This window comes from Toxotes jaculatrix, chromosome 10 (genome assembly GCF_017976425.1).
Source record: "Toxotes jaculatrix isolate fToxJac2 chromosome 10, fToxJac2.pri, whole genome shotgun sequence".
Lineage (NCBI taxonomy): Eukaryota > Metazoa > Chordata > Actinopteri > Toxotidae > Toxotes > Toxotes jaculatrix.
This window is the reverse complement of record NC_054403.1, coordinates 13,417,441-13,443,112: the sequence shown is the minus strand read 5'-3', so window position 1 is coordinate 13,443,112 and position 25,672 is coordinate 13,417,441. Positions and strand designations below refer to the sequence as shown.

Below are 25,672 nucleotides of genomic sequence, written 5' to 3'. Positions count from 1 at the left end.
CGATTCAAGGTTTGCAGCTTGATCAAAGTATTGCTGACTTGAATTCACTCACACACTACACTACACTCACTCACATTATTTTATAGATTTAAAGCCACTTTATCTCATTTGGTTATTTTTAAGTGTTTGATTAGATACTAAAAATACCTTAAATGCTGAGAAAATGCAGTTGTATGAATAGGCATATTACATGCTTTGTATAACTCAAAGCTGAGTGACCAAAGATAAATTCGTTCAGGTATTCAACAGAGCAAATCGCAAGCCCATGTTGAACACTATCATAAAAATGGTTGTGCCAAACATTTAAATTTCATATAGACTGACCTTCAATTATTTCTTTAATTGATCAGTTAATTATTTTGCCAGCAACATACCACAAAATAGAGGAAACTGCCAATTGCAATTTCCCAGGAAACAAGGCATCCTCTTTAAATTGCTTGTTTTGTCCAAACCACAGGTTAAAGTCCAATGATATTGACTAAAAACTAAGAAAATAGAGAAAAGCACTAAATCCGTGGATTTGGGAGGATGGAGCAAGCATATGTTTGGCATTTTACTTTATGAGCTGTTGCTGATTACTTTTCTAAGGATGACTACTCAATTAACTGTTTCAGCTCTTTTTCTGAATAGATACCTATTCAGATGATGCCAAACCTTTATCTTCTTACGTATGAAGCTGATTTTATTTAATCATTTAAATGGTCTTAAAAACCTGAAAAAGTTCATTTTAATTTCAGCAATCTCAAAAACACATTTAATTTTATTTCTGGGGAAAAAGTTCTCAGGCATATTCCATATGAAATGGTGGCAAATCAATACAAAAAAAAACGTATTTCTGTTCAGGTTCAGTTCAATGCGTTTTAGTCTTTGAGTTCCTCTCCACCTGCACCAAATGTTATCTCGGCCAATTTGGTGTAAGTTTCAAAATGCCTGGAGCTCAGGTAGGTGGAGAAGAAGGCCTGGAGCAACAGTACTGCCCTCATTCTTCTCAGGATCGGCTTGGAAAGGTTCACCGAGTACCGGATCGCAATCCCCTTCTCTGGCATTGGTGCTGTGTTGTACCTGGATGCAAGGCCAATATTCACGGGTAATGCCAGGAGGATGGGGTACACGCCAGCGCCGACCACACCGACAAGTGCACCTCGCATCAGGGCACAGCTGGGGCAGTTGAGATCGCCGGACAGGAGGGGGCTGGACACCGCTGCGTTGTAGAGGGCGACGGTGGTCATGAACGGCAGCACGGCCATCGGCAGGCCGGAGGTGATGGCCGCCTGTGTGACATTCAGAGCTCTGCGATACAAGCTGTTGGATATCAGTCCTGCAAGGGCCGCGTTTCCTCCCAGATAGAAGGGTCCGTAGATGAAGAGTTTCTTATCAGTGTCAGGTAGTCTCTCGAAATTCTTCGTCAACATTTCAGAGATCACTTCTCTGGTGAGCGCCTTTCCAGAGACGCTCTCCTTCTCGGTGTTTTCCGACATCTTCAGACTTAATGTTTAAACCGACAGTGTCCAGTGTTTTGTAGCGAGAGATCCTGATTCACAAGTAGTATAACACAGTTGTCACATTGAGGTTAGGCAGTCCTCAGGATGTAGACAAGAGCGCAGACATGTCTTACCCACAATTCAAAGGGTATGATACAGTGGGTTTTTTGTTGCCCTGAGTAAAATGTCTCAGGCAGGGTTAAGAAAAGGACAAACTTCCCTTCATAGATTCTTCATGAATTAAAAAAGAATCTGTCCAGCATGACACAGTTTGGACTGACACAGAATTTTTTTTTTTTTTTTTTAGCAAATCTAAATATTTGCTAAACTACATAGCCAAAAAAACAAATAAATCTGCATGTGAGCTCTTAAAGAAACAGCAATAATTTAAAGAGTAATAAAGACTTTATTACATTTATTACAGTGGTATAAATTGTGAATTTACAATTGAGCTTTGAGCTTGATTTGCGTGCATCCGTATCTTTGTCAGTGTTGTCTAAACCCATCAAGGAGAATATTGAGACGAGTAATACATTTCAAAATGTTCATGTACTGTTTTTCAGCTTCTAAGAGCAAAGGTTACCTTATGCTGCCCATTGGTCCTTTGCACATGGATTGGTATTTAATCAAATACTTTAATTATCACAAATTATCCAATTAGGTCAGTTTTCAAGTTTATTTAAAAGTTCATGTAAAAGTTACATCAAAACGTGTTTTTATTTATTTATTTATTTTCTAGAAAACAAAAGTCTGAATGCTTATTCCACTGCTCTGGAAAGCAATTTAGGTCACAGTGCTGTTTGTGTTATGATTTTATCAGAAAGTTATATACTTTTATTATTTACTTATAATCTCTTATATATGTTTTCTTTATTTTGATCATTTGTTTTTGTTTAATTGTAATCCTCAATCAAATAATTCCATGATTTATAAACAATTGTGCTCAATAAACAAATCGACTTGACTTTACTACCTGAAAGGCTAAACTCAGGACAACAAACTCCCATGAGTCGAGAGATTGGGCGTAGTTATTGTGCGTTGCGTCATGGAATGTGTTTAAGAACGTTCTATCGCATTCTAGCAAACTTCGCCATCTTTGAAGGAGACTAGCTAGAGACGTTTGCTTGCTTCTTTGTTCATATTTTTCACATAACCGATTAACTTACTGTTTTGAACCCCAGGATTGTCAAATGAAGGTAAGGTCAATTCTTGGATCATGGCCAATTGCCATTTTATTTTGTTTTTGTAAAGTTTAATGTCATCCCTATTGTTAGCTAACGTTAGCCTGCTAGCTTTTCTGAAATTCGACGTCTCGTCAACAGGAGATAAGCTTGTCTGGCTACAATAATATGTTTCTCCGAATATTTTAAGTTTGAAGATTCGGACCACGGTTTTCTACTACGGAAAAAGTCACCAACAATAAAGCTGGGTTTCACACAAGAATTTATATTTTTAATGTAGTGAGTTAGGCCAACGGACGGTAGCGTTGATATTGTTGTCGAGGTGGCTAATAGTTAATATGCTCAGCGCTTGACGGGCCTGCGGATCAAGCTAAAACTCGACGACTTACTTGCTTTACCTTTTTATCTCTGTTCCAAAATACCACGTTTTGAATTGTAAATTGATCAAATGCAAATACACAGTGAATAAAAATGTATTGTTGGTTTGGACAGTGTCAGGCCGTTACAGGCCTAAACAGATACGTCCTTGCTCAAACGTCGAGCATACGTTAACGTTGGCCCCCCAATTTTCACCTTAATGCGTTTTAAGCTCTCCTACCACTTTATTAACTGTGTTTTAATACAGGGAGATATATACATATACAGGGAGAGGGCTAATAAATTATTGTGTTTCCTCCGTTAATAATGTTAGTTAGCTGAAATAACAGTATGGAAGTTATTGTTCTGCTTTGGCTTGATATCCGTAAACAAACATTGTAGTTATTATTGTTCCTGATCATTTTCGTGAATAACCATGCCATTTATAAATGGTAAGAAATATGTGCAAATACCCATAGCGTATTCTCAGAGGCCAGTGCTTTGCTTTGAAACTGATATGTCTGTATATCTGTATGACCAACAGTACAAACAACAAACAGATATTTAATTTAGAATGATATATGTATATTTCAGAGAGAAGAGCTGTACAGCTTCACAAATGAGAAGTTGAAGACAAGAGATTTGTTTTTATTTTTTTTTTCATGGGAAATGACTGGAAAGGCTAATTAACACAATTGATCCTTAATCACCAAAGTTGTAGCAAATTACAGGTTAATTTTTCAACCTATCAGTAGTTTCAGATATACTTGCTTAATTTGTAGTGTTTAGCCTCAGTGTTAAACAATTTCACTTTAGTAGGCTGCAGACATGTAATGCTGCACACTGGCTGTCTTGCAATGGGGGAGGGGTCTCTACAGAAACAAACTCAATGTGTCAAGATGCATCTGGGGCCATGGACACAAAAACTCTGCTGTTATTGATAAATAACAAAAATTAATGTCTTTCAGGATTCAGTGGGATTCCAGATTGTTATTTTAACTTGCTTTTCTGTGTCTTGTAGATGCGCCACTCAAAGCGGATGCGTTCCCCAGGTGTCTGGCTTGATGAGTACAGCTGGGAAGAGAGAATGGAGTGTCGTAAGCGAAAGAAACGGGAGTCTCACAGCAGCGAAAGAGAAAACAAATCCAGAAGAACTCACCATCACCACAAGACACATGAGGGGTAAATATCTAGCTAGTACTTGTTGTGTAAAGCACTCACTTATAATTAAAGACCTTTTGTAGGTATTTTAATTTTTAAGTTCCATGTTTTAATTGACCTGGACAGTATGAAAATGGGTGGGGAATGTGAAGGAGCAGTACACTGTTGAGATGAAACTTAGACATGCTCAAACTTGCGTCAACTGTGTTGTATTAGTCTACGTTACGTTAACTTTTTGGTAGGAAGGTTATTTATATGCATATAACCCCATCATTACCAATGCAGGAAAAACTGATGTGTAGATTATAATGAAAATAAAAGGTTTTGTGTCTTGCACATGCACTCAGGTCAGACGCTGATGATGTCATAAATGCTGTTCAGTGCAAGAAATGGAAGCATTGACACTGCTGTTAAATTGGGGAGCAACTATTTACAAAGGAAGGATCAGTTAGGATTTTAAAAATAGTGAGACTATGTCCTGTTAACCATTATAAGATAAGTGCATTTATAATGTCACTAGGTATTAGAATTTTAGTGGCTTGTGCTGCATTGTTTTGCGATTACCTTCCAGTTAAGCTAGTAAGGCTACAGATTTGTAAACAATTCATGCACTCCATACTGACAAATGGATGTGCGCTGTAGAGCGCAACTTTTACGTATGTGTTACCTGCACTGTTTGTTTTCTTTTTTCATATTAAATCATTTTTCCTTAATTGGCAACATTTGATTGATTTGAAATGTCAGTCCACCTGGTGAAGTTTTGTGCAATGTTTGTATGTTTTCCAATTCTAGTTTTTTTGGACACCTTTTATGGTCAGTGGGGTTACATTAGATGTTTCAAGATCTACTCTAATTTTAATCCTGTAGAGAGGCAGACTTCTTCCTGGAAGACAACTGACACCACTGGGGTGCTAGGGCCCTTGGGATTTCTTGGTCTTTTTTAGATGCTTAGGTGCTAATATGTTCTGCTTGGGTGTGCTGTGCGTGATTGGAAACATTCTCATCAAACCCTTTTAAAGAGCAAATCTTTAAAAGCAATGGACATATAAGGAACTATTGAAAGGTAGTAGAAATTTTTACATAAGGCATAAACAAGCATTCCTTGCTTTGTTGTTTTGTTTTGTCTTTTAAGATCTCTGCATTTCATATTGGCAGTAAATGGTACCACGTAGGTGTTAACTTTTAGTGGACCAAGATCTGCAGGCGTTGAATTGCATATTGTATTACGTTCCATCGGTTTGTGCCAAAAAGCTTTGAGCAACGTTCAGTGCTGCACACTTTAACCCTGCCAATGTGGCTCTCCATGGAAGATGCATGAGTTTTAAGGAAAGTGTGCTTTTAGTTGCCAAGGAGACAGCATATGGATGATAAAACTGCCTAAATGCGTCACCTTACATGTATAAATACTATTTGCATGGTGCGAATCCATCAATAAAATTCTTTCTGAACTGCACCTTCTCATTGAACAGGATTCTTGGTGTTTGGTGGCTGTAAATCAGTATGTTGCTAATTACAAATGTTACATAAAAGGTTCAGGGGATAGAGTGTCAGGCAATAGGCGGACCATTAGCACCATCATAGCCAGTCTTCACTTTAGAGTTTGATCGCAGACAAGGAACTGGCCTGCTCCTGACCTGACCTAGGGTTTGTGGTCCTTGTTTTTAATCTGTGTGTGTACTTTTTTTTTTTTCCTTTTCCCTTGACTGTAGGCATTACCTGGAGACCCGCAGTTTGAACCAGAGGCCAGACTCCCGGGAAGGATACACCCAGGACCATAATTTTGTCATGGCCTGTGAGGAGGACAGTCGCGAAGGCACCTGCAAGGACAGAGACCTTGACTGGCACCACTACAGCAAGTCGTCCGGGCGTAGTGGGCGCAGTGGTCGTAGCGGTCGCAGCAGGCGAAGCAGCTACAGGCACAGAGACAGAAGGCGCAGACGTAGCCATTCTCGCCACAGGTCCTCCTCGGTACGAGAACCTCCTTCTCCCCTCTAATCCCCTCCCTTGTCTATACCACCAGATCGAAAGGGTCATTATCACTGGTGTTTAGCCAATGCTTAACACCTTTCTCTTTCTCTCTGTATCTCTGTGTGTCCAACACCTCACTATTAAGCATAATTTCCAGTAATGACAAGTCGGGGACTTAGGGGCTCAGGAAGTAAGGGATTGTGAGTGTTTATAGATTTGCAAGAGGAAAGTGGACCCAGTATTTGTGCTGAAATCTTAGGGGGCAGTTATGGGACGTGATGGTAAAGAGTTACAAAGAACTACATGTAGAAAGACTGTAATCACTCAAGTTCAGTTTTTTCTGTACTACTCTGAGAAAGTCTCTCATCTGAAAATCTTGTTGCCATGTTTTTCTTCTGTAACACACACTATGTGGTGGCTGGCGCCCAATTTCTCTGACGGGGCTGAATTTGAATTTGCTGCTCCGTCCTTCCGTCCATTCGCCTGGCGGTGTTACTGAACGGGCCGAATCTGTCCACCCCTACACCTCCCCCCCTTGGCCTGGTTGAATGAATGACGATGTCGCATTGTGGTGGCCTGGTGCTGGCTGACTGATGGGTTATTGATGTGATGGCGGATTGCGGCGGTTCCGGTGCAGAGGAGGAGCCATCACCGCAGGAGCAGGAAAAGATCCAGGAGTGTTGAGGATGATGACGAGGGTCACCTCATCTATCACAGTGGAGACATGCTGAGAGCGAGATGTATAGAATATATACCTTTTTTTTTTCCTTCTGTTGTTCACACTTTGTGTCTCTCACTCTCTTGTTGTCTGGTTTTTATTTCCAAACATTAATTTTAGAGGATGAAGTATTTGGGCCAATAGACTTAATTTTTGGTTAGATATTGCTTGTCAGTGTAACATATTTAGCAATGAGCTGTGTGCCAGTGTTGAGAAGCCCGTTATAGTAGCTTATCTAAACAGCAGTGTAACATCAGGCAGTGAACCAGCCAAAGGACAGTGTTTCACTTTGTCAGTGCTGTGTTTCTAACTTCAACTCTCTATTCTCTGTAGATGAGATTGTGTGTACTCTAGGAGAGGGTGCCTTTGGGAAGGTCGTTGAATGCATTGATCACTCTAAGTAAGTATAAATTGGGAAATATTCTTTATAGCTAAACTTTATGATTATTTGTTTTCTTACTCTTTCTCTGTAATTTGATATTAAAAGTATTTATATTGTGTGTTTCCCAGTGATGGAGCTCGAGTGGCTCTGAAGATCATTAAAAACATAGACCGCTACCGTGAGGCAGCGATGTCTGAGGTAGAGGTGCTTGAACAGTTGAAGTCCCTTGACAATGACAGGAGATAGTAAGTCTCAAAAGTCTCATCATCTTGAAGTTGTAGAATATCTGGTATGTTAAGAATTCACCAGATAAGAAACTCACTTTAACCTTTCCTCCCCTCAGTGCATGTGTACGCATGCTGGACTGGTTTGACTACCACGGCCACATTTGTATCGCCTTTGAGCTGCTTGGTCTCAGCACCTATGATTTCCTCAAGGAGAACAATTTCCAGCCTTTCCCCGTTGAACACATCAGACACATGGCGTACCAGATCATCCGAGCTGTTCGATGTGAGTACTGCACACGATGCTTCTCCCGTGGAAATAGTGTGATTCCAAAGGCAGCTTGGTTTAAAATGTATGTGGTTTTGTCTTTCAGTTTTACATAAGAACAAGCTGACTCACACAGATCTGAAGCCTGAGAATATTCTCTTCATTGATTCAGACTATGATATGGAGTACAACCCTGAAAAAGTAAGTATTACTGCATATTTGACCCCAAAAAAAAAGAAAATCATACCTGCAAAAGTCCAAAAAAAAAAAAAAGAAAAAGTGCCAGCAGCTGTGTGAGTACATGATTGTGTTTTTGTCCTCAGAAACGTGACGAACGGACACTGAAGAACCCAGATGTGAAAATTGTGGACTTTGGTAACGCCACATACGAACACGAGCACCACACCTCTGTGGTGTCGACACGTCACTACCGCGCTCCTGAAGTCATTTTAGGTGAGTGGCTGTTTGAAAGCACTGCACTAAAGCTTTGGGTGGATCCTGAATTGATGACCTGTTATTAAGTCAACGTTGTTTCTTTCAGATCTGGGCTGGGACCATTCCTGTGATGTCTGGAGTGTAGGCTGTATACTCATCGAGTACTACCTTGGATCGACTCTCTTCCAGGTAGGTGGCAGCAGAGAGCGTCATGAAAGTATTAACTCTTGTGGTATTTACCATAGCATTTATTAACCTGGCTTATATTGTTGTTTTATTCAGACCCATGACAGTAAAGAACACTTAGCCATGATGGAGAGAGTCCTGGGCCCCATCCCCACAAACCTTCTGCAGAAAACCAAGTAAGAGCCCTTTAACATTTATTGTCTTGTTCTATGAAACTGTTGTGGAAGAATTTTTAACACCATTCATTACAATCCCTCTAATTTGAACATGGCAAGATGCGAATTGAATGGTTTTGATTTGTAATCATGGATTGATTCTTGCTAAATAATTGTTGCGTGTTGTGTAGGAAACGGCGGTACGTTCATCGGTGCAAACTGGACTGGGATGTGCACAGTTCTTCTGGGAGATACGTCAGGAAACACTGCAGACCTCTGAAGGTGAGAGGAATGGAGCTGGAGACAGCCACACACACGGCCAGGGATGGAGTGCTGTTATATGTTAAGATTCACATTTGAAAAAATCCTACTTTAAATTAAATGTGATTTAAAATACACCTTCCAGCCACTTCAAATTTTGTTGTTCTTGTGTCATGTTAGCTAGCACCACTGCCGTCAGTACATCCAAGTGTCAACATGTAAAATGCAGACCACTTGATTGTCACATATTTTAAAGAGACTGATTAACAGTTGTCCTTCCTTTCCCACCAGCATTACATTGTGTCGAAGAGCGAGGACCACCAGCAGCTGTTTGACCTGATAGAGAAGATGATGGAGTATGACCCAGCTAAGCGCCTCAGTCTTGATCAGGCCCTCAGACACCCCTTCTTCTCCTGCTACTACAATAACAGTAGCAGCAGTAAGAGCCGCAGTAGCAGCAGCAAAAAAGACTGAACTCCTGAACCTGTAAAACTTCTGACCTGTAATCGTGGTCGTGGCCTGGCTGTCACCATGACATTTATTATGGTGCTCACTTCAAGCCTCTACTTCCTGACTCTCCAGGAGAGATGTACCTTAACTGACTGCATCAGTCCACTGCCCTGCTTTGCTGTGTCCCGTCGCTGTCCCAGTGTGTTTCTTAATCTCAGGCATCCACAAGTTTCTGTTTCTCATCTTTGGCATGTTTTGATGTAATAAATAGAGGATTTCAGGTGATTTCTATTTATTTGCCGCTGTAATTTAAATTGTAGCTTCTGATCATATACTTGTAGAGTTGTGTTGATTTTTGTTTTTTAAATTCCTGATTTAGTCCAGTTTTGTCTACGTCCTGTCTGCATTATCGGGTTGGTGATGGGACTTGTAACAGAAATGCATTACCCCCTGCTTCAGTCTCACCATGAATAATTTATTTAGCTTTGTAGATGTAAAAAAGCTATTGCAGGCAGAAAATCCTTGTATATAGAATTTTTTTTTCTTTTTTCACTGACTGGTTCTGTAACTTTTGCATCATTGTGTACATTTTCTCAATAAACATGAATAGACGATATAAATGTGTATGTTGTGTTTGTAACGTGGGCACAGCGGTATTTAGTGGCATTAACTGTGGTGCAGTAGCTGCTTTAAACCACAAGGTGACAGTAAAGAGCTTTTGTATTTATGCGAGAAGTCGGGTAACTGAACATGAGTAAAACTATCAGAGCAGAAACCTCAATCTGTAGTCGCAGTGTTGTAGGAGAAATATTTCATCTTTAGTTGCTTTTGCTTTTTTCCCCGTTGTGACACTTAAGCCTTGTTGATGCATTGAAAGGATGAACATTTACTGGACTGTCTTTCAGAGGCCCTGTACTCAACCCGATGAGGAGGGAATTTCACAAATTATAAATGGGTTCGACAACAGAAAACAATGAGACATTCAACACTATGTATTATAAGTTTGAGTTACAGTATTAACATTGTTCAAGCTGCCTGAGAGACATCAGCACATAGGATAGATTATCTTACATCTTACAGCTAATTGATATGAAGGAAAACACCGCGCGCAGGATGTTGTAGGCAGTATTCGGTCCTCGTTTAAAAAACAAATGGCGATATAACTCTAAACTCATAGTTTCTTCAGCCACATCTGCCCCTTTTGTGTTTTTTTTTATTTAGTTATTAATAAATGCTCAGCAAATTTCCCAACACCTGGCCGTCAGCCACTGTTCCAAATGTCCATATAAATTTAAGTCGACTACAGTGGGTTTGGAAATGACGGTGAAAAAGAATACCAGCAGCAGGGACTCCTGCCATAACAAACCGAGCTCCCTGAGAGTGATCAGAGGCTGATCAAGCCAAACCAGCCTCACTCACTCTCAGCTGTCAATCTGCAGCCTCCCACGTGGTCCGCGCAGGGCGGGCGTATCTCAACTAGTTGAACAGGCAATTTTTAGGGAGCCAAACAATTGGACCCATTGGTAGTTGCACTTGCGCATCCATGTAGGATACACCCCAACAGGAAACAACGACCTGCAAGTCAGTCAGGAAGGCGCTTCTTTCTCTGGTTGCCATCCAGATCGCTCCCATCTGTGCGTGGCGTTAACCCGGTGCCTCTTGTTCCAAGACTAATTTAAGACAGCGCTTTGAACCCCGAGCCTAGTTTGCTGGAGCTCGAGTGTTGTTGAATGCGTTAAGAGCGCTGCTTAGTTAGTCCACAGAGGCTGATTACAATTTGGTTGCAGAACTACACCAGCAAAGCAAGTGAATTTTGGTTATTTTCTTTTCATCAAGAGAACTTTTGAAGCAGGGGTTCAGCATGGAAACAGCCGGCGACTCTCTCGGGGATAGTAAACCCGTGTGTCAGTGTACCCCCAAGTCTGCGGTTCAGCGGTGGCTGCCAGGTTTTCCCATCGCTCTGTGTTTGCTGATGTCCCTGAGCTCCATCACCGTGTGTTTCCTGATGAGCTTCAAGACCTTCCAGCTGGAGAACCAGATGGAGATTGACAAAGCGTCCATCTTCCACCCGCCGCATAGGGCTTTTCTAAACGAGGATGGGACCCTAATGCCAGAGCTGAGCACCGCAGTAGGGAGACTAGTGGAAGAGGTACATGTCGTCTGTTGCGGATTTAATTGAAACCAACCGTTGTTGTTTTTGTTGTTGGCTTGTTGTTCGCATGAACCTCTGACAGACTCGCTGCTCGCCAGTGCGTAAAGTGTGCGTAATAACAGAGAACATATGATGTGAAGTTTACAAACGCACAGACTTGGCACTTTTTTGGTAACAATACTCTAATGATTCCCCTTAAAATTTGTCCTTTTTTAAAATACATGACCTTAGGGATCAACCATGCACGCAGCTGGCCAATTAGCTTGCAGTTAAAGCTCTTTATAGGGTGACATAACCACTGATGATAGACACCAACCTATAATTTAAAAACGTGGAAAAGAAATTGAGGAAAACCCTTCCACTCTAGAGCTGTATGTAATGGGAGAAAGATTGTGATCTCATAATTGTTAAAGGAAACCACTGAGATTATTTTAATCTCATTCCAATCTATTAATCTTTGCATAATGGATATCCATTTGTTCATTTTTTCCCCCCTTCATTTGACCGATTCTGTGCCCACAAGACTAAAGCCAAATGAAAACGTACACTTTATCACTTACTCTGTTTTGCATTGAGAAAGTGCAGTATCCACATGTAATGGGGGACTGGGATATCTATCTCACACTGGACTTTGCTCTGTGTGTGTCTGCAGAAAGTGGGGATGCTGATGCCGAAAATGCGGACAGCAAGGGATGTTGGCCAAGAGTGCTCCTGTCCTCCAGGTATGTGCGTTAGCACCACTTACCAGAACACACAAACAAAACTAGGAATGCACTAAAAGTCATTAATCTATCTCAGGTAAATGTTACAGTCTAAGCTTGACTGACTAAAACCTGATTGTCTCTCTGCTTGTGATGATTTTGGCAGCGCTCCTGAACTTCTCCTGAGTGTATGTGTGTGTCTTTTTCTGTGTGGGGGGATTATGGCCCCTAAGCCTGTGTAGGGCCCATACTGTGACAGCAGGGCTCAACACTCAGCAAATCAGTGGGGCTGGGACGTCCAGCCCCGAGCCCCGCAGCCCAGTGTCAGTGGGGGATGCTCACTTTAACCCTGTGAGACCTGAACTATGAAAGAATGGTCAGAAAATTCTAATTTTTCAAATATGAACTCTTTATTTGTCCCTTTGACAAAATGTAAAAAAAAAAAATTAAAAAAAAAAAAATTCTAAGTATATTTTTTGTTTGTATCACACATGTCAAAACATTTAGAAAAGTGAGGAGTGTCTACCAGGAGTCAGTATACGAGCATAAGAGTTCATCTAAAAGGGTTAAATGCAAAGTTTATGCTTGATGGTGATGCAATGAGTCCCAGAAATGTGGGTATCATATATGATACGTACGGGCTCACAGGGTTAATAGATGGAGCAGCCGTGTGCCAAGAATGGCCACGTTTGGCTCGTGGTGTTCATTACAGGGCTTGTGATAGTTCCTGGGGAGGAGAACAGTGTGTGATCCGCATCACGTTACACACAGACACCCCCCCCTAATGCCTGCGAATTAAAGAAAGATGGCATTTCTTTTATTTTGGGTAAAGTGGCAGGCATGACATTTTGATTTGATGAATGTGCTCTGAGGCGTCCACTCATTTTGATGAAGCATGAACATCAGTGGGTGTGACCCACTGATCGGACATGCATTTAATGTTTTACATGGTCTGTTTTATCTCACCTATGGAAAGGAAATTTATGGCCTATGGACAGAGAAATCCTTTTGGCTTGCAGCAGCAGACTGTGCGCGTGTGTTTTATTTTCAGCTCTAGTGGAATCTTGTCATTGTTTCTGAAGAAAGGATAACTGCTAGCACACATTTTCTGCTCCTAGATGTTTTTTTTATATATATATATATATATATCAAGAACTCAAGGCAGAGGTTGAGTTTTTAAGATGCTTATCTGCAGATTTGGGGGGAATATCTTTCCCTGACTCTTCTTTTGTTCTTTCTCTTTGTCTCTGGGTGTGAATAGCCCTGCAACAACAAGAACAGGTGAAAGCGTTCACTAGTGGAATTTCTGGCCCGCTTTCAACACATTCTGTTTTTCAGTCTGAAGTCTGCAGCTCGCTTGCTCTGTCTGGCTGGTTGGCGAAGCTGGTGCAAGTATTTGTTGTTTGCTTTGGATTCAGCAGAGCAAAAGCCACTGTTACTGTTAACGCGAGTCGTAGGTCTTTGCTGTAGTTCCACTTTTCAGTGTATTTTTTTACCAAGTATGACTCTGTAGAAATGTTATCAGCTGTTTATCTTGTTAAAAGTTGCTTGATGAGGATTAAGCCTGCACTGGCCTGCGTGTGCGTTTTGATGTAATTAGATCATGTTATGTTGCATCCCATTTTCTGTCAGTTTTGCTGAGCTGCTGTGTAATCAAGCTGTTCTGGCACTGAAACACAATCCCTCCACAACTATTCACAAGTCTGTTTGAATTTCTGTCTTTTCAGTTTCTGGCCTTTTTTAAATACTGAGTTTTGTTTTTGGTGAAACAAAAGGCTATTTTGTTTATTGCGGCTTTGATGCAACCAAATGCCTGTGGACACGTTTTGGGGTTTTTTTTTTTCATGTTTCAACAATTAGATTGCTCAATACAGCCTTGTTAACATTTCTCCATAAAATGTGTTTATTTCTAAAGAGCGTTTCTCGGCTGATAAATTTTTTCTTGGTGCTTTGTGCCTTCTTGATGATTTGAAATATGACGTAAAATGTTTTTATGTGCGTTTATCTGAGCTGTGCTTCTGCGCCTACATGTGTGCATCCCATCTGCGTCTTTGTGAGTGAGTGTACACGCTGTATCATGGTCTGATGTTGCTGCGTGTCTGTTTGTGTCTGAGGTTCGGTCCCTGAACCTTTGAGGGGCCGACAGAGGCACCTCTCTCAACACGACACTGTAAGAAGAGACTCTTCTCTGCCTTTCGCACCAACTCTCACCACCTGAAACTTAAATCTCTCAACACCAGGATCACAGGCCAAGGTATTTCTGCCTGTATGTGTGTGAGAGACGCGCTGCCACACAGCATGAGCGGCATTTCTGCCATTAAAGCTATGCCCTCTGTATCACGGTGCTCACCTTTCAGCATGCATGAGGACAGGGGCCCCAACAGGGGGCAGCACTTCCGCAGCAGCACTGGAAATGATGATGTTGGATTTGTCATTGACACCTCTGACTGAAGGACTTCCTTCTGATAGAAAAAAATATATCTCTATATATTGAAGGCACGACCCCGTGGTTCAGTCACTGCTGGAGTAACAGAGACACTGTCTATAAATAGAATTTGACCACAGACCCTGATTCCGGGGGACGTTTATCTCTCGTGTCCCCCTCAGTGGAAGCAGCATTGTGACACTTTTATGCTCACAGAGACGACACAGCAAGTAGTCGTTAAGTCTTAGGCAAAATATGTCACAGAGTCCAACTCTGCTTACAAGCTTCAGGTGTTTGCACTTAACACCCGCCTGTTCCCTCAACAGACACACACAACGTATGCTCACAGACAAACGTACACACACATTCATTACTTACACATGAACATAACACCTTTATGGTGCCTTGGCTAATTAGAACCATGTGGGGGCCGTTATGTGTCCTGTGTAGGGGGAGTGTATTGTCATCTGTGCAATTTGCATTTAAAGGCTCTTTAACAAGTCTGATGCTGACTAGGGGGCACAAAGTCTGCCCACACTTGGGCACAGGCCCAAAACTAAATGCCAGCCAGAGACACCCATCAATATTACTCCCTCACCAACCACTGAAGACTGTGCAGCAAGAAAAGCTAAAACAGTCTTTTATGACTGTAGACTGAATATCCTTGGAGTTGGCGCTATTGGTCGCACAAAGCAACCAATTAGAAGATGTCAGGCTTTGGTAAATTGTGATGATAAATCTTCTCTATTTTCCTCATAATTTGAAGACCAATCTGATCCCTTCTTTAAATACTACATTTGGTTTATCGGTTTATAATTGTTGGATATTACCTACAGTTTGTGGTTAAACATTGAAGTTTAAGTTAAAAATTCAGTTACATGTCCTCAAGTGTGAGTCTCTGCTGCAAGTCAGAGTCTGGACTGAGTTCCTTTAAGTCAGTACAGGGCATCTAAGTCTTTGGTTTTAGTGTATATGAGGGCAAGAGGTCAGACCCCCGGCTGTGCGGTCAGATCAATTTCCATCAGATAAGAGCTCATTAACGCACTGAATGGCAACACAGGCCCCCCGTATATGTGTGTCCCCGCATATCTATATAATTGAGAGAGCAGACCCACAGCAGGGTTCCTTGAAGGATTTAATATGTACACATACCAACAAAGATTTATTTGTTAATATGCCTTCTTGTTTGCTTTTTGTACAAATACAGCTATTTGCATTTACTGAGTCTCCAAATTCCAACATATGGGGAGATTTATTGTTATACTCCCGCTGTCTGCAGGAGTGTAATGTTTAATAGGCTGAGAAATACAGTATAACATCTTGTGTGAAGCCCATCTGCAGTTTGCTGGTGTTAACCGGCCTGTCTGGGGATCAACCTCTCACCCAGGAGGCAGAAGTGAGGCTCTCCCTTCCCGGCTTCCTGTTCTCCTGCCCTGGAGGAGGAGATGGGGAAAGCCAGCTGTAGGGAGACGGAGACCCATGATGGAGCCAGCACCCCCAACCCCCAGAGCTGCATTTTGTTTTTAAAGCCATCATAAATCCAACAGGAAGCTTTGCTGCTACCTATACAATCTATCACCACAGAAAGAACGAACAGGCCATATAAGATCCATTAATGACCATTTTAAAACAATAAACGCAGGAAATTTGTTTTCATAAGAGCTTCCATTTTAGATTTGTTCCACTACAGCAATGGGCTGTAGGCAGTTTCTTTAAGCATTAATATGCCGGAGAGCAGCATGTAACTAGCTCTGTGTGTGCACATGTGTGAGTCTCTGCTTCATTACACACTCTGTGTTTCTATTTGTGTGTGTGTGTATGTGCGCTTGCACCCATGTGTTTTGCGCACATATATATGTTTTGATGTCTGCAGGCATATGTTTCAGTGTGCGTCTCCCAGCGACTGGCTGCATTGCTTTAAATTCACGGTGTATAAAGTCAGTTATGAAGAGGGTATCCTGTGGCAGAAAATCCAGGTGGCTTATTACGTTTATGCTGCAGGGGGAAGCAGATTTCAAACCAGGGAAGAAAATATACAATTTTTAAAATACAAAATACTTTCTGTGCTGCTGTTGCTGCTCGCAGCCAGGTGACCCTTCCTGCACATGGACGCATATATATTTTCTTTCAGTGTAAACTTTTTCAGCTCCAGACAAAGATGTAGTTGAGAATACATCTTCTTACATGCAGTGAATCTATGCTTTTATTTGTAGAATTGAGTTTTCCCCTTCTATTTAACCTGACATTTCTGTTTGCTTAATGTACTTTATCTTTGAATTTAGGTTTTTAAGATGAAAAAAGCCTAAATAATGCAGCTGAGAAAGTGTCACTGATTACTTTATCAGTGGTGGTTTGCCTTATGATGGACATTGTCAGAAAGCTGGAATATTTCCCTCTTCCCTCTGTCCTTCTTTTCTTACTGCCTGCTTTTTATTTACAACTATATCACAGACTGCAGATACTGTCGTCATATGGACAGCAGCTCTGATGCACAGCTGTGCAAGCCTCGTGTCTGTAGGTGCCTTTTATCCTTCGGCCGATGTGTCTGTTATTCCCTCTGGTCACTGTAAGAGGGGAATAAAAATGAGTGACTCTTCTTGATATCTTGTTCTTATTTGGGAGATGATCTTGGAAGGCTTGAGTGTGCTCAGTTTATTTGTAGAAGGAGAGGGGAATGCTGCCTCTTGGCGAGTTGGAGATATTTAGTTTGGAGATGGTTGTGTCTGTCTAAGGCTGAGTTAGTTTTTGATAGGTTTGGGTTCAAGAGGTGCTTCTAGATGGATGTACTACATTCATAAGTGTTTTTGTGCAAGTCCTCCCTAAGTTCTCAGCAACTACCAGCTAGTTTTTGTTCAAAATAGTGATTAACTAAATCGGAATGCACCATTCAAAGTTAAAGGGACTCGCCTCAATTAGTCTCAAGTGATGTCTGGGGTGGTTTAGTTAAAGGCAAGTGATCTTACCAGACCTCTGTATTCCACTCCTCAACTCTGCTTGAGACTACATTAACTGCTACAAACATAACACACCTGAATCTCAGACTAACCTGTCAGGTGGTCATGCTGCATTGTGGATAAAGTAGGCTCCAGGTTTGGACAAGGAAGAAGAAATCGTGGAATAAAAAAGACAATATCTCTGGTTCTCCAGGTGTGTATCTGTATACATTTGTCTGTATGTGCAGCTCCTCTTGACCATTGACCATTGGTTGCACACACACACACACACAACGTATGCATACTCACCCACCTACACATAAACCACATCCAGACCCCTCCTCTCTCTGTCTCTCATCAGCCTTCTTATTAAAGTTAGCTTTGTGAAACCACAGTGTTCAACAGCGGGGCCGACATTCTTGCTTCTGAAAAATAAACAGCTGGACTCAGGCTGGCCAGTCGGCAGCCCATGAAGGCCGTAAGGACCTGGACAAACAGAGGGGCAAAGGGCCAGGTGCCAGCCAGTGAAGCCCGGGATGTGTCAAGCCAAGTCAAGTCAAAATTTTATTTATATAGCCCAATATCACTAGTCGAAAATTTGCCTCAAGGGGCTTAACAATCTGTACAGCCTTATAAAACCTTGTGTCCCTAGACAAATTGGACAAGGAAGAACTCCCCCCAAAAAACTTTTAATGGCAAAAAATGGAAGAAATCACAGGAAGAGCAACAGAAGAGAGAGAGAGAGAGAGAGAGAGAAAGAAAGAAAGAAAGAAAGAGGAAGGAAGACAAGCAAATATCCCAGAAGCTCATGTGTTTGAGTGAACAAACAAACACAGTTAGAGAAATGCAGTTTACTGAAATCTCATTGGCAGGACAACACGGACTATACTGTTTGTAATAGGTTTAATGGATTCACTGAGAGTGAGACCAGGCCACTGGCAGGAGAATGGTAACATGTACCAGGCCTGAAATAATCAAAGAATAAGAATAAAACTGTCTGAAAATCTTAGAAATTAGTTTTAAGTTTTGATTTTAATGCCTCAGCCAAGCCAGACAGTCTGACATGAGACGGGGCGAGGGGCATGTATTTCTAGGGGCATGAATACTTTCAGATCAGTTGGACTTTAACCTGGTGAGGGCAAGGTCAGAGACACTAGATGAGTATACAATGATTTACGGTATCAAAAGCTGCTGTGACATCAAGTAAGAGAAGCACAAAGGTGGAGACTGAATTCATACTAAGGAGAAGATCATTAACCACTTTTACCAAGTGTCATTTCAGTGGAGTCCAGGTATAAGTGATAAATTAGTAGTATATAGGATTGTACATCCCAAAACTGGCCAGAGATCTTTGGAGAGTTTAGCCAGTAGAAGACTTTCAGTTTAGTTTGCTCTCAAACCCTCCACAGGCCTGCTTAAGAGCACTTGTTTCCATAGTAAACCAGGGTCTGGACCTCTTTGACCTTCTAGCTTTGGTGGCAAGAGGTACAACAGAATCGAGCAGACTAGACAGATCTGTAATTGAGTCGTTGGTACAGTGACAAAACCTATGACAAAACAATGGTACAATGACCCCCCCCGAGGTGAAAATGTGCAGAACAGACACAACAACCAAGAGGAACTTTCTGAACAGACAGACTCGTCCAGTGTTGGCAGTTACGACACTAATTCATCGAGAAAATTGCTGGATGCAATTATTGACATAATATATCAGCTGTGAGAGTTGCCTGAGATCATTAAAAGAGGGAAATGATGTAGAGCGGTTGAGGGAGGAAACGCTGATTATAACTTATTTAAAGGATTTTGCATGCACATGTTCGTGTTTAAGCATCAGATTGTAAGGTCGTCACCTCTTGGCTAGCAGTGGAAATAGTTATTTCCAAAAAGAGCTTGCTATTGAGCAACAGCTATGTAAGGCCGTGTTTATATTTACATCATTGAGGAAGTACCGTTTATGGGGCTGCGTTTTCTCATGCCCTGCATAGCTTCATATAGCGGGTGCTAGGATACACAAACAAGAATTATTATTGTACACACCCGCAACACAAACATGGACCACATGATGTGTCTTATTGCAATAGGTAGACAAAAAGGTTACAGAGCTGTGCATTTTGAGAAATATTGTACATGGAGTGAAGTATTAAGTAGCAGTCACTTGTTGTTTTAGTATTTTCAAAACAGTTTTGGATTTGATTAAGTATTAACGTGTTTACAACCTTTGACAGAGAACATTTGAGGTGGCTGGTTCCACAATGAGATATCAATCATCTGAAAAACACATGGCATCAAAGTAAAACTTGATTTAGAAGAACATCTGATGTACTGCTTTCCACACAGTGATGCTTTGTCTGATGCGCATGATTTCAAAACACCAATTGTTTACGGCGGAGCAGCGTGCATCAAAAGCTTCAAGTGGCGTGTTAAACCACAGGGACATCATTTATGTCTTCAGTCTTGAACTGATTTTAAGAGCATGGCCGCAGAATCATTGGTGGTGTTTCTGGAGGCACAGAATCTGTTAACTTAGCAGATGGTCTTTGAAAGGTTACAAGACTTTTTTTTTTCTATCCAGTAATTATTTTAGTATGTCCATGTTATATATGCTTGCATTCAAAGACGTTCTTGTCCTGAAGGAGTAATGTAAGAGCATAATGCAACATTTCAACAAATTGGTGACTTATGTAGAAGGCAAAACAAACCTACTTACCTTAAATATCTCTTCAAAAAGGAAAACTTCTCTTCTTTCCACCTTAAACAGCAACTTCTTAAACAACTTCTTATTTTAGGCAACCCCGAATAGCTCTAAAATAAAGTATGACAAGGCCATAATAGATTTCCTGAACATCTCAAGCAATCAGCCAGTATCAAAATATTTTAATAACATTTTCACAGGGATGCCATATTTTCAGCAACAGCTAAAATAGTCTGTTTAGAGCAAGTAGGCGAGGCAAGAGTCTACTGAGCAGTGCTGAGCAGACACAGTGCCAAATGTGGAAACTATTATGATGTTTTCTTTAATTATCACAAGTGGCAGGTGACAAGGTGAATAGCCTTTTAATGGGGGGGAGTGGAAAAACTCTTCAACACCACCATGTGGCCTCTGGATGGCTGACGGCAGTGTGAGGTCAAACGATAGCTCACTGCACAGCAGCGTGTGCCCGAACCTGTTTAATCATTTATCTGAATTTACAGGACAGGGAAAATCTGGTTCGGAAAAAGCCTAATCATACGCTATTTCAAACATGCTGTCACTTGAACGCTTCACCAAACCTGTAAAGCATGTAAACAGGCTTTAATTCAATCCCATCATCTGTCTTGCATGGATAAAGATCCACAGAAATAAGTTTCCAGTATCAATCTTTTCCTTGGCATTTACAGCTCAGTTAATCCATCAGGAATGTAGTGAGGTAGTGAGGCTGCATCCAGCTGCAGTGTGAGTCTCACGCGAGCACACCTGGATTTATTGGACAGATAGCATCTGTGGACGTGAACCCAGACAAACAGGGAGGCAGAGGTGGAGCGGAGGTTATCGTTCATCCTTCCATCCCTCCCAGACACAGAGTGGAATGAGCAGCCAAGGTAAGGGTTGGAGGTGTGAAGCAGAGCATCGTTGATGCTGATGGTCCTCACTGTGCCGAACACGCTCCTGCTTAGTGTAAAAGCCCCTCACCAGGCTCGTCACTCTCCCAGCACCTATTTAATGAGAGCTGAGCTTGTAAAACTGGGCCTGAAACCTTTGAACAAGCCCTCAGCATCACTGGTCCATGTTATTCTGTCATAAGAGAGAGGTGAGGGCATGTTGGAGTGGAACAGAGCGCCGGATAGATCTCAACAAGTTAACACCACTGCTTGGGGAGGGGGGTGTATTTACATGTGTCAGGCCTGCTTTGTCTCTCAGTTTGACCTTTCCAAACTTGTCTTTTTATCCCTTATTTTATTTTTCCTCCAATGTCTCAACTTCTGTCTCTGTTTCTAGTGATCTATCTCTCTCTTTCTCTTCATCCTTGTCTGTATTTATGAATTGAGGAGTCTATATTTAATGCAGACTCTGGGATCTGAATGGCCTGAGGCTGCTGTACCTCCACAGTGGGTCAGTCCGTTCGCTGTATGTATACATTAACCCAAAGTTCAGCCAGGAGTGAGCTGGGGGGGATGGAGTCAGTTATCACACATACTGTAAACATGCAATGAAGAGATGCAGGGGTGCATTCTCCGGGTAAGTGGGTGCACCCTCAGGTGTGTCTATCCAACAAGCTAATTTCCTGGTTTTATAGCTGTCAGTGACAGCAACAGATTACTGGCAGCTGTATTTTGCTAAGAATGTACCAGTGGGCCAAGCTATGGGATAAGAAATTCAAAAGAATAACTCAATAATTCTATGTTTGCATTTTCAATAAAAGAAACTATGAATCATCAGGGGTCTTGGTCAAATTTTAAGGGAGTCAAAAAAAAAAGCAGAGATGCAATCAACTCAAATATATTAAGTTTAAAACCTCAAATGGTGAAGAGTTAACCAATCGGGACGTGCAGCTGTTCTGTTCTCATGTTTACAGCCGTGTGTAACACATCTACGGCTTAACATCGAACCACAGTGGCTGCAGTTAAACTATCAGCTTCATCGTGTGTGAAACAGCCTGCCAGAGCCGTTGATGGGTCGTTTCACCCGCTGAGGTTTCTCTGACACTGATTTCAGGATTTTGCACGCAGTCCTTTCCCAGCAGCATGGATATCTAAACCTAATTGCTATAACGTTACACTAAAATCGCCCTGTCTAACTGGATCCGATCACTGGCCAAGTTTGGGTAGAGATGTGTGTGTTAGTGTAAGTTCACATGTACTGTATGTCTTTATGTGTGCCAGCCATTGTGTGTGCATGTTTACCCGCAGATTTTCAGACTGCTGGTGCTGTGACAGTGTGATAATGGGTGTTAAATAAGTGTTAATGAGTGCACAGTGGTGAACACACACCACGAATTGCCACCATTGAATTGAAACACTTGGTTTCTGTCAAGAACGCTGTCGCTGCCACCACTGCTCCCCGTCTAACTGCCTCAGCCAGATGGAGGCACAGTTGGGGGTGAGGAGTGTGGGGTGGGATGGAGGAGCTTAGTATGCTGAAACATACTGCACATGTTGAAACTTTTTATCAGCTTTCCATCTGTTTTTTACATATTGAGCAAACGTTTGTGCGCGTCTGCATTCTTGTTGCGTCTCTATGTGTGGGCTTGAGTGTAGGCTTACCTCGCATGTGTGTTGTACTTCTCATGCATGCGCATGTGTGTGTGTGTTCCTGCATTTCTGCATACCATCAAACAGCCCATCTCCTTTGCCAGCCTCTATAGGGACTTCTTATCTGCATATTTGCTGCTCCACTCAAGAATCATAATAAAATGAGTCCTGAGTGCATTTTGGGAGCCAGGAGAGTGTATCACAGATGTCCATTCAGGTCGGGTTACACATGGAATATCTGGGTTGAACATGTGGACAATCTATCAGGTCCACCATCTCTCTCTCCTCTCATTCTCTCATTTTCTCTCTGACTGCTTTCATACTTTTTTCCCTCCACTTTTCGTTTTCCCTGCTTTCTTTTCTTAACTTCCCTTGCACATGTGGGCTTTCTGGACAGTCGGCACACAAATGCAGTTCTTTTGCACCCATTTAGGGTTTAGATGGAGTGGATCCTAAAAGTGTTCAAGCATCAGATGTGTGTGAATGTGATCTAATGATGGCGTGCACACGTGTTTGCTCGTGTGTTTTTGTGTCTGCTACAAGCTAATTGACATAGTGTCAAAGTTAAGGCCCTGCAGCCCTCACGCACATCGAGACGAAGACAGGGCTGCTGTGGTTTTACAAGGCAACAGAGACAACAAATGCTTTCACACATGCACAAACACAGTGAAACGTACGCCCAAAAACACCCAGACGCGCGCACACACACATTTTTATTATGGCGCTGTCACTGTTTTACTTGCTGTTAATACTTCTTAAATTCAGGCACCAGGGCACTTTTGGAACCGAGCAGGTCCTTTTTCGGCCTTGTTTATTTACTTGAGAGTGTTTTCTCACATCAATGTGGTTCTGATTGTGGGATTTGGAACAAGGACAAAGACGAGGATGAGTAAAGAGATCAGGGAGAGCAAGACAGCAGCAGGAGGGCGAGTCAGAGAGACTGATGTACAATGTGACTGTGATGAATGGAAAGGACAGAATTTAAGACATAAGTGAATTATACATATGGAATCTAATATTTCAGTTTGTTTCATTGTTTTTCTGTCATTTTAATTTACACTATGAAGACATGCTGTTATTGCAACACTATCCTGGCATGCAGTTTTGCCTGCCCTGCCCCGAGCTCCATATGATTCCTTTTAAATTCTAAACAAAGAGTTTGGCTGTTTAAAGGAGGGATTAAACCAAAAAGGTATGTATACACAGCTATAACTGCTCAAATTGGCCCTTAAATAGGGAACTCATTTATAACGCGCAACGAGCCAATAAGGAGGCCTGACCTAAATCAAGCTGCTTATCATAAAACATGTTGTTGAGAGTCACAGCCAAACCACCAAGTGCAAAGTGCTTCTCTAATGTAGTTTTAATTGGGAGAATTGGCTCGAGTTACAGTGCTATCATCTGCGAAGAAACAAAGTCGGCACACGGGCAGGAGAAAAATAGGGCTGATCAAATCAGAGAAGATAATTAAGATTTTATTTGTCAGAGCCGTCGAGATGGGAGGTCGGATTCTTGGCATGTTTAATAACCTTTTTTTTCTGATCTGTGTATTTTCTGTTAGTCTTTTCCAAAGGAGCATATGGATTTGTTAAATGCTTGGGATGTTTTTGTGAAAGGTACTGAATGATGCAAGCCCAACAACTGCTAGCAGATTGACTACAGGGATAATTTAATGCTCTAAAATGTTGACTCTTACACTCTTTTCAAATTCTAAATTGTAGTCAGCGTTACCTTCCTGCTGCTTTGTGTGTTATTGAACACCTGTGAAGTAGCTGTGAGCACCGATCTGTCACTGCTGAGTAAAGGCTGTGTGTCTGTAAACTTATCCTAATCCATTTTTCTCCACTAGTGGAAAACCTCAGTACTAAAGCGCGTCCAAACACATTATTTGTATAGTTTTTTTACTCTCCACTTTCTCTTAAAGTAGCACAGAGAAACCATGACCCATCAAACTGGCATTTTGGGGTTTTTTTTAAGCTGAAAACATCCTTTGTCTGATGTAATTGACATGCACATGAATTTTCACTGCATATTTCTTATCACTGCCAGTTTTTCTGTGCCAGCATCCTCCCCTTGAAGTGCCTAACCACTGTAATTCAAAGAAAATCCTCCATAATGCCTCGCTCTTTTATAGTTTTCCAACAGCTAAGACCTGGCTTTCGAATGTGAAACATTTGTACCTGGCACATTTAGGAAACAAGAATCCCACTGGGCCTTTTCAACAGACAGATGTCGAGGAGACATCTTTCCTGGCGCATGATGTCCTATTGATTTATTTTAGGCAGATGTTTTGATCAAATCAGATAGATGTGACAGTTTGCCTGTCTGGTACACCAGTTAATTCGCTGGACAGATCAGCTGATTTTACTTGGCCTAATTATATCTGAACTTTTAAACTCTATCTTTTCACATTTGCTGTATCACTCTCTGTTTCCCCTGCTATCGGAAAGACATACAACGGTAAATGGAGCGTAAGCAGCCAGATGCTTATCTTTCCTGTCCAGGATTTTTGCTCTGTGCACATCTGAATGCCCATTTTTGTGTGTGTGTGTGTGTGTGTTTCTACATTTGAAAGTTTATGCATCTTTTAAACCTGTGTGCATGCATTTATTGGCAGAGCAGGTGAAACACAATGCATTACTTGGCTTCTTTGCCTGTTGGAGGTGTACAGTGGACAGAAGGGGTGACTGCAGGAGATCAGAGGGGGTAGGAGGGGTGTGGAAGTGCTGTGTGTGTGTGTACCCCAAGCAAACAGACCAGATAAGATCAGAGTGGAGGGAGCACAGCTGGAAGCCTTCCTGAGCTGACCCCTTTCTCCGCCTCTCTCACATTCCTCCAAACCCCTCGTTGCCCCCTTTCTCCCCATCCTCTCTGTCTCACCATTTTCCCTCCTGACATCTCTTTCCTGCTTCAGCTCATCTTTTCTCTCCCCAGCCCCACTGAGTCTATCGCTCCATCCATTACTCTTTATTTATATTCAAACAATATCCTCGTGTTTGGAGTTT

General features: G+C 41.7%; 3 protein-coding genes across 12 annotated transcripts in view; 2 read left to right on the top strand and 1 right to left on the bottom strand.

Moving 5' to 3' along the window:
• Nucleotides 1-742: 742 nt before the first annotated feature.
• Nucleotides 743-1,612, bottom strand: tmem126a (transmembrane protein 126A). Its single transcript, XM_041047509.1, has one exon. The coding sequence runs from the start codon at nt 1,476-1,478 to the stop codon at nt 861-863; it is 618 nt and encodes a 205-aa protein (XP_040903443.1). The 5' UTR covers nt 1,479-1,612; the 3' UTR covers nt 743-860.
• A 940-nt stretch (nt 1,613-2,552) lies between these two features.
• clk4a (CDC-like kinase 4a) lies at nt 2,553-9,843 on the top strand. Of its 2 annotated transcripts, XM_041047504.1 has the most exons (13): nt 2,553-2,677; nt 4,041-4,201; nt 5,890-6,148; nt 6,786-6,888; nt 7,200-7,266; nt 7,377-7,493; nt 7,592-7,758; nt 7,847-7,941; nt 8,064-8,193; nt 8,282-8,364; nt 8,458-8,537; nt 8,708-8,798; nt 9,069-9,843. In XM_041047504.1, exons 1-13 carry the CDS (start codon nt 2,672-2,674, stop codon nt 9,249-9,251), a joined length of 1,542 nt encoding a protein of 513 aa, XP_040903438.1. In that variant the 5' UTR covers nt 2,553-2,671; the 3' UTR covers nt 9,252-9,843. The 2 variants fall into 2 exon arrangements, with proteins under 2 accessions (XP_040903438.1, XP_040903439.1); XM_041047505.1 differs by lacking the exons at nt 2,553-2,677; nt 4,041-4,201; nt 6,786-6,888 and having other exon boundaries at nt 6,011-6,148.
• A 905-nt stretch (nt 9,844-10,748) lies between these two features.
• Nucleotides 10,749-25,672, top strand: part of col23a1a (collagen type XXIII alpha 1 chain a) — a 114,654-nt gene continuing 99,730 nt past the window's right edge. For all 9 annotated transcript variants that reach the window (XM_041047546.1, XM_041047545.1, XM_041047549.1 and 6 more), the window contains exons 1-2: nt 10,749-11,376; nt 12,032-12,101. In XM_041047546.1, the coding sequence (XP_040903480.1) occupies nt 11,089-11,376; nt 12,032-12,101 (358 nt within the window). In that variant the 5' untranslated portion in view covers nt 10,749-11,088. The remainder of the gene's footprint in view (nt 11,377-12,031; nt 12,102-25,672) is intronic.

Excerpts from the sequence above, each read along its gene's own strand:
- clk4a (XM_041047504.1), top strand. Across the intron at positions 7,267-7,376 it reads GAATGCATTGATCACTCTAA|TGATGGAGCTCGAGTGGCTC; the intron begins GTAAGTATAAAT and ends TGTGTTTCCCAG. Across the intron at positions 8,194-8,281 it reads CGCTCCTGAAGTCATTTTAG|ATCTGGGCTGGGACCATTCC; the intron begins GTGAGTGGCTGT and ends TGTTTCTTTCAG.
- tmem126a (XM_041047509.1), bottom strand. The coding sequence starts at position 1,478 with ATGTCGGAAAACACCGAGAAGGAGAGCGTCTCTGGAAAGGCGCTCACC.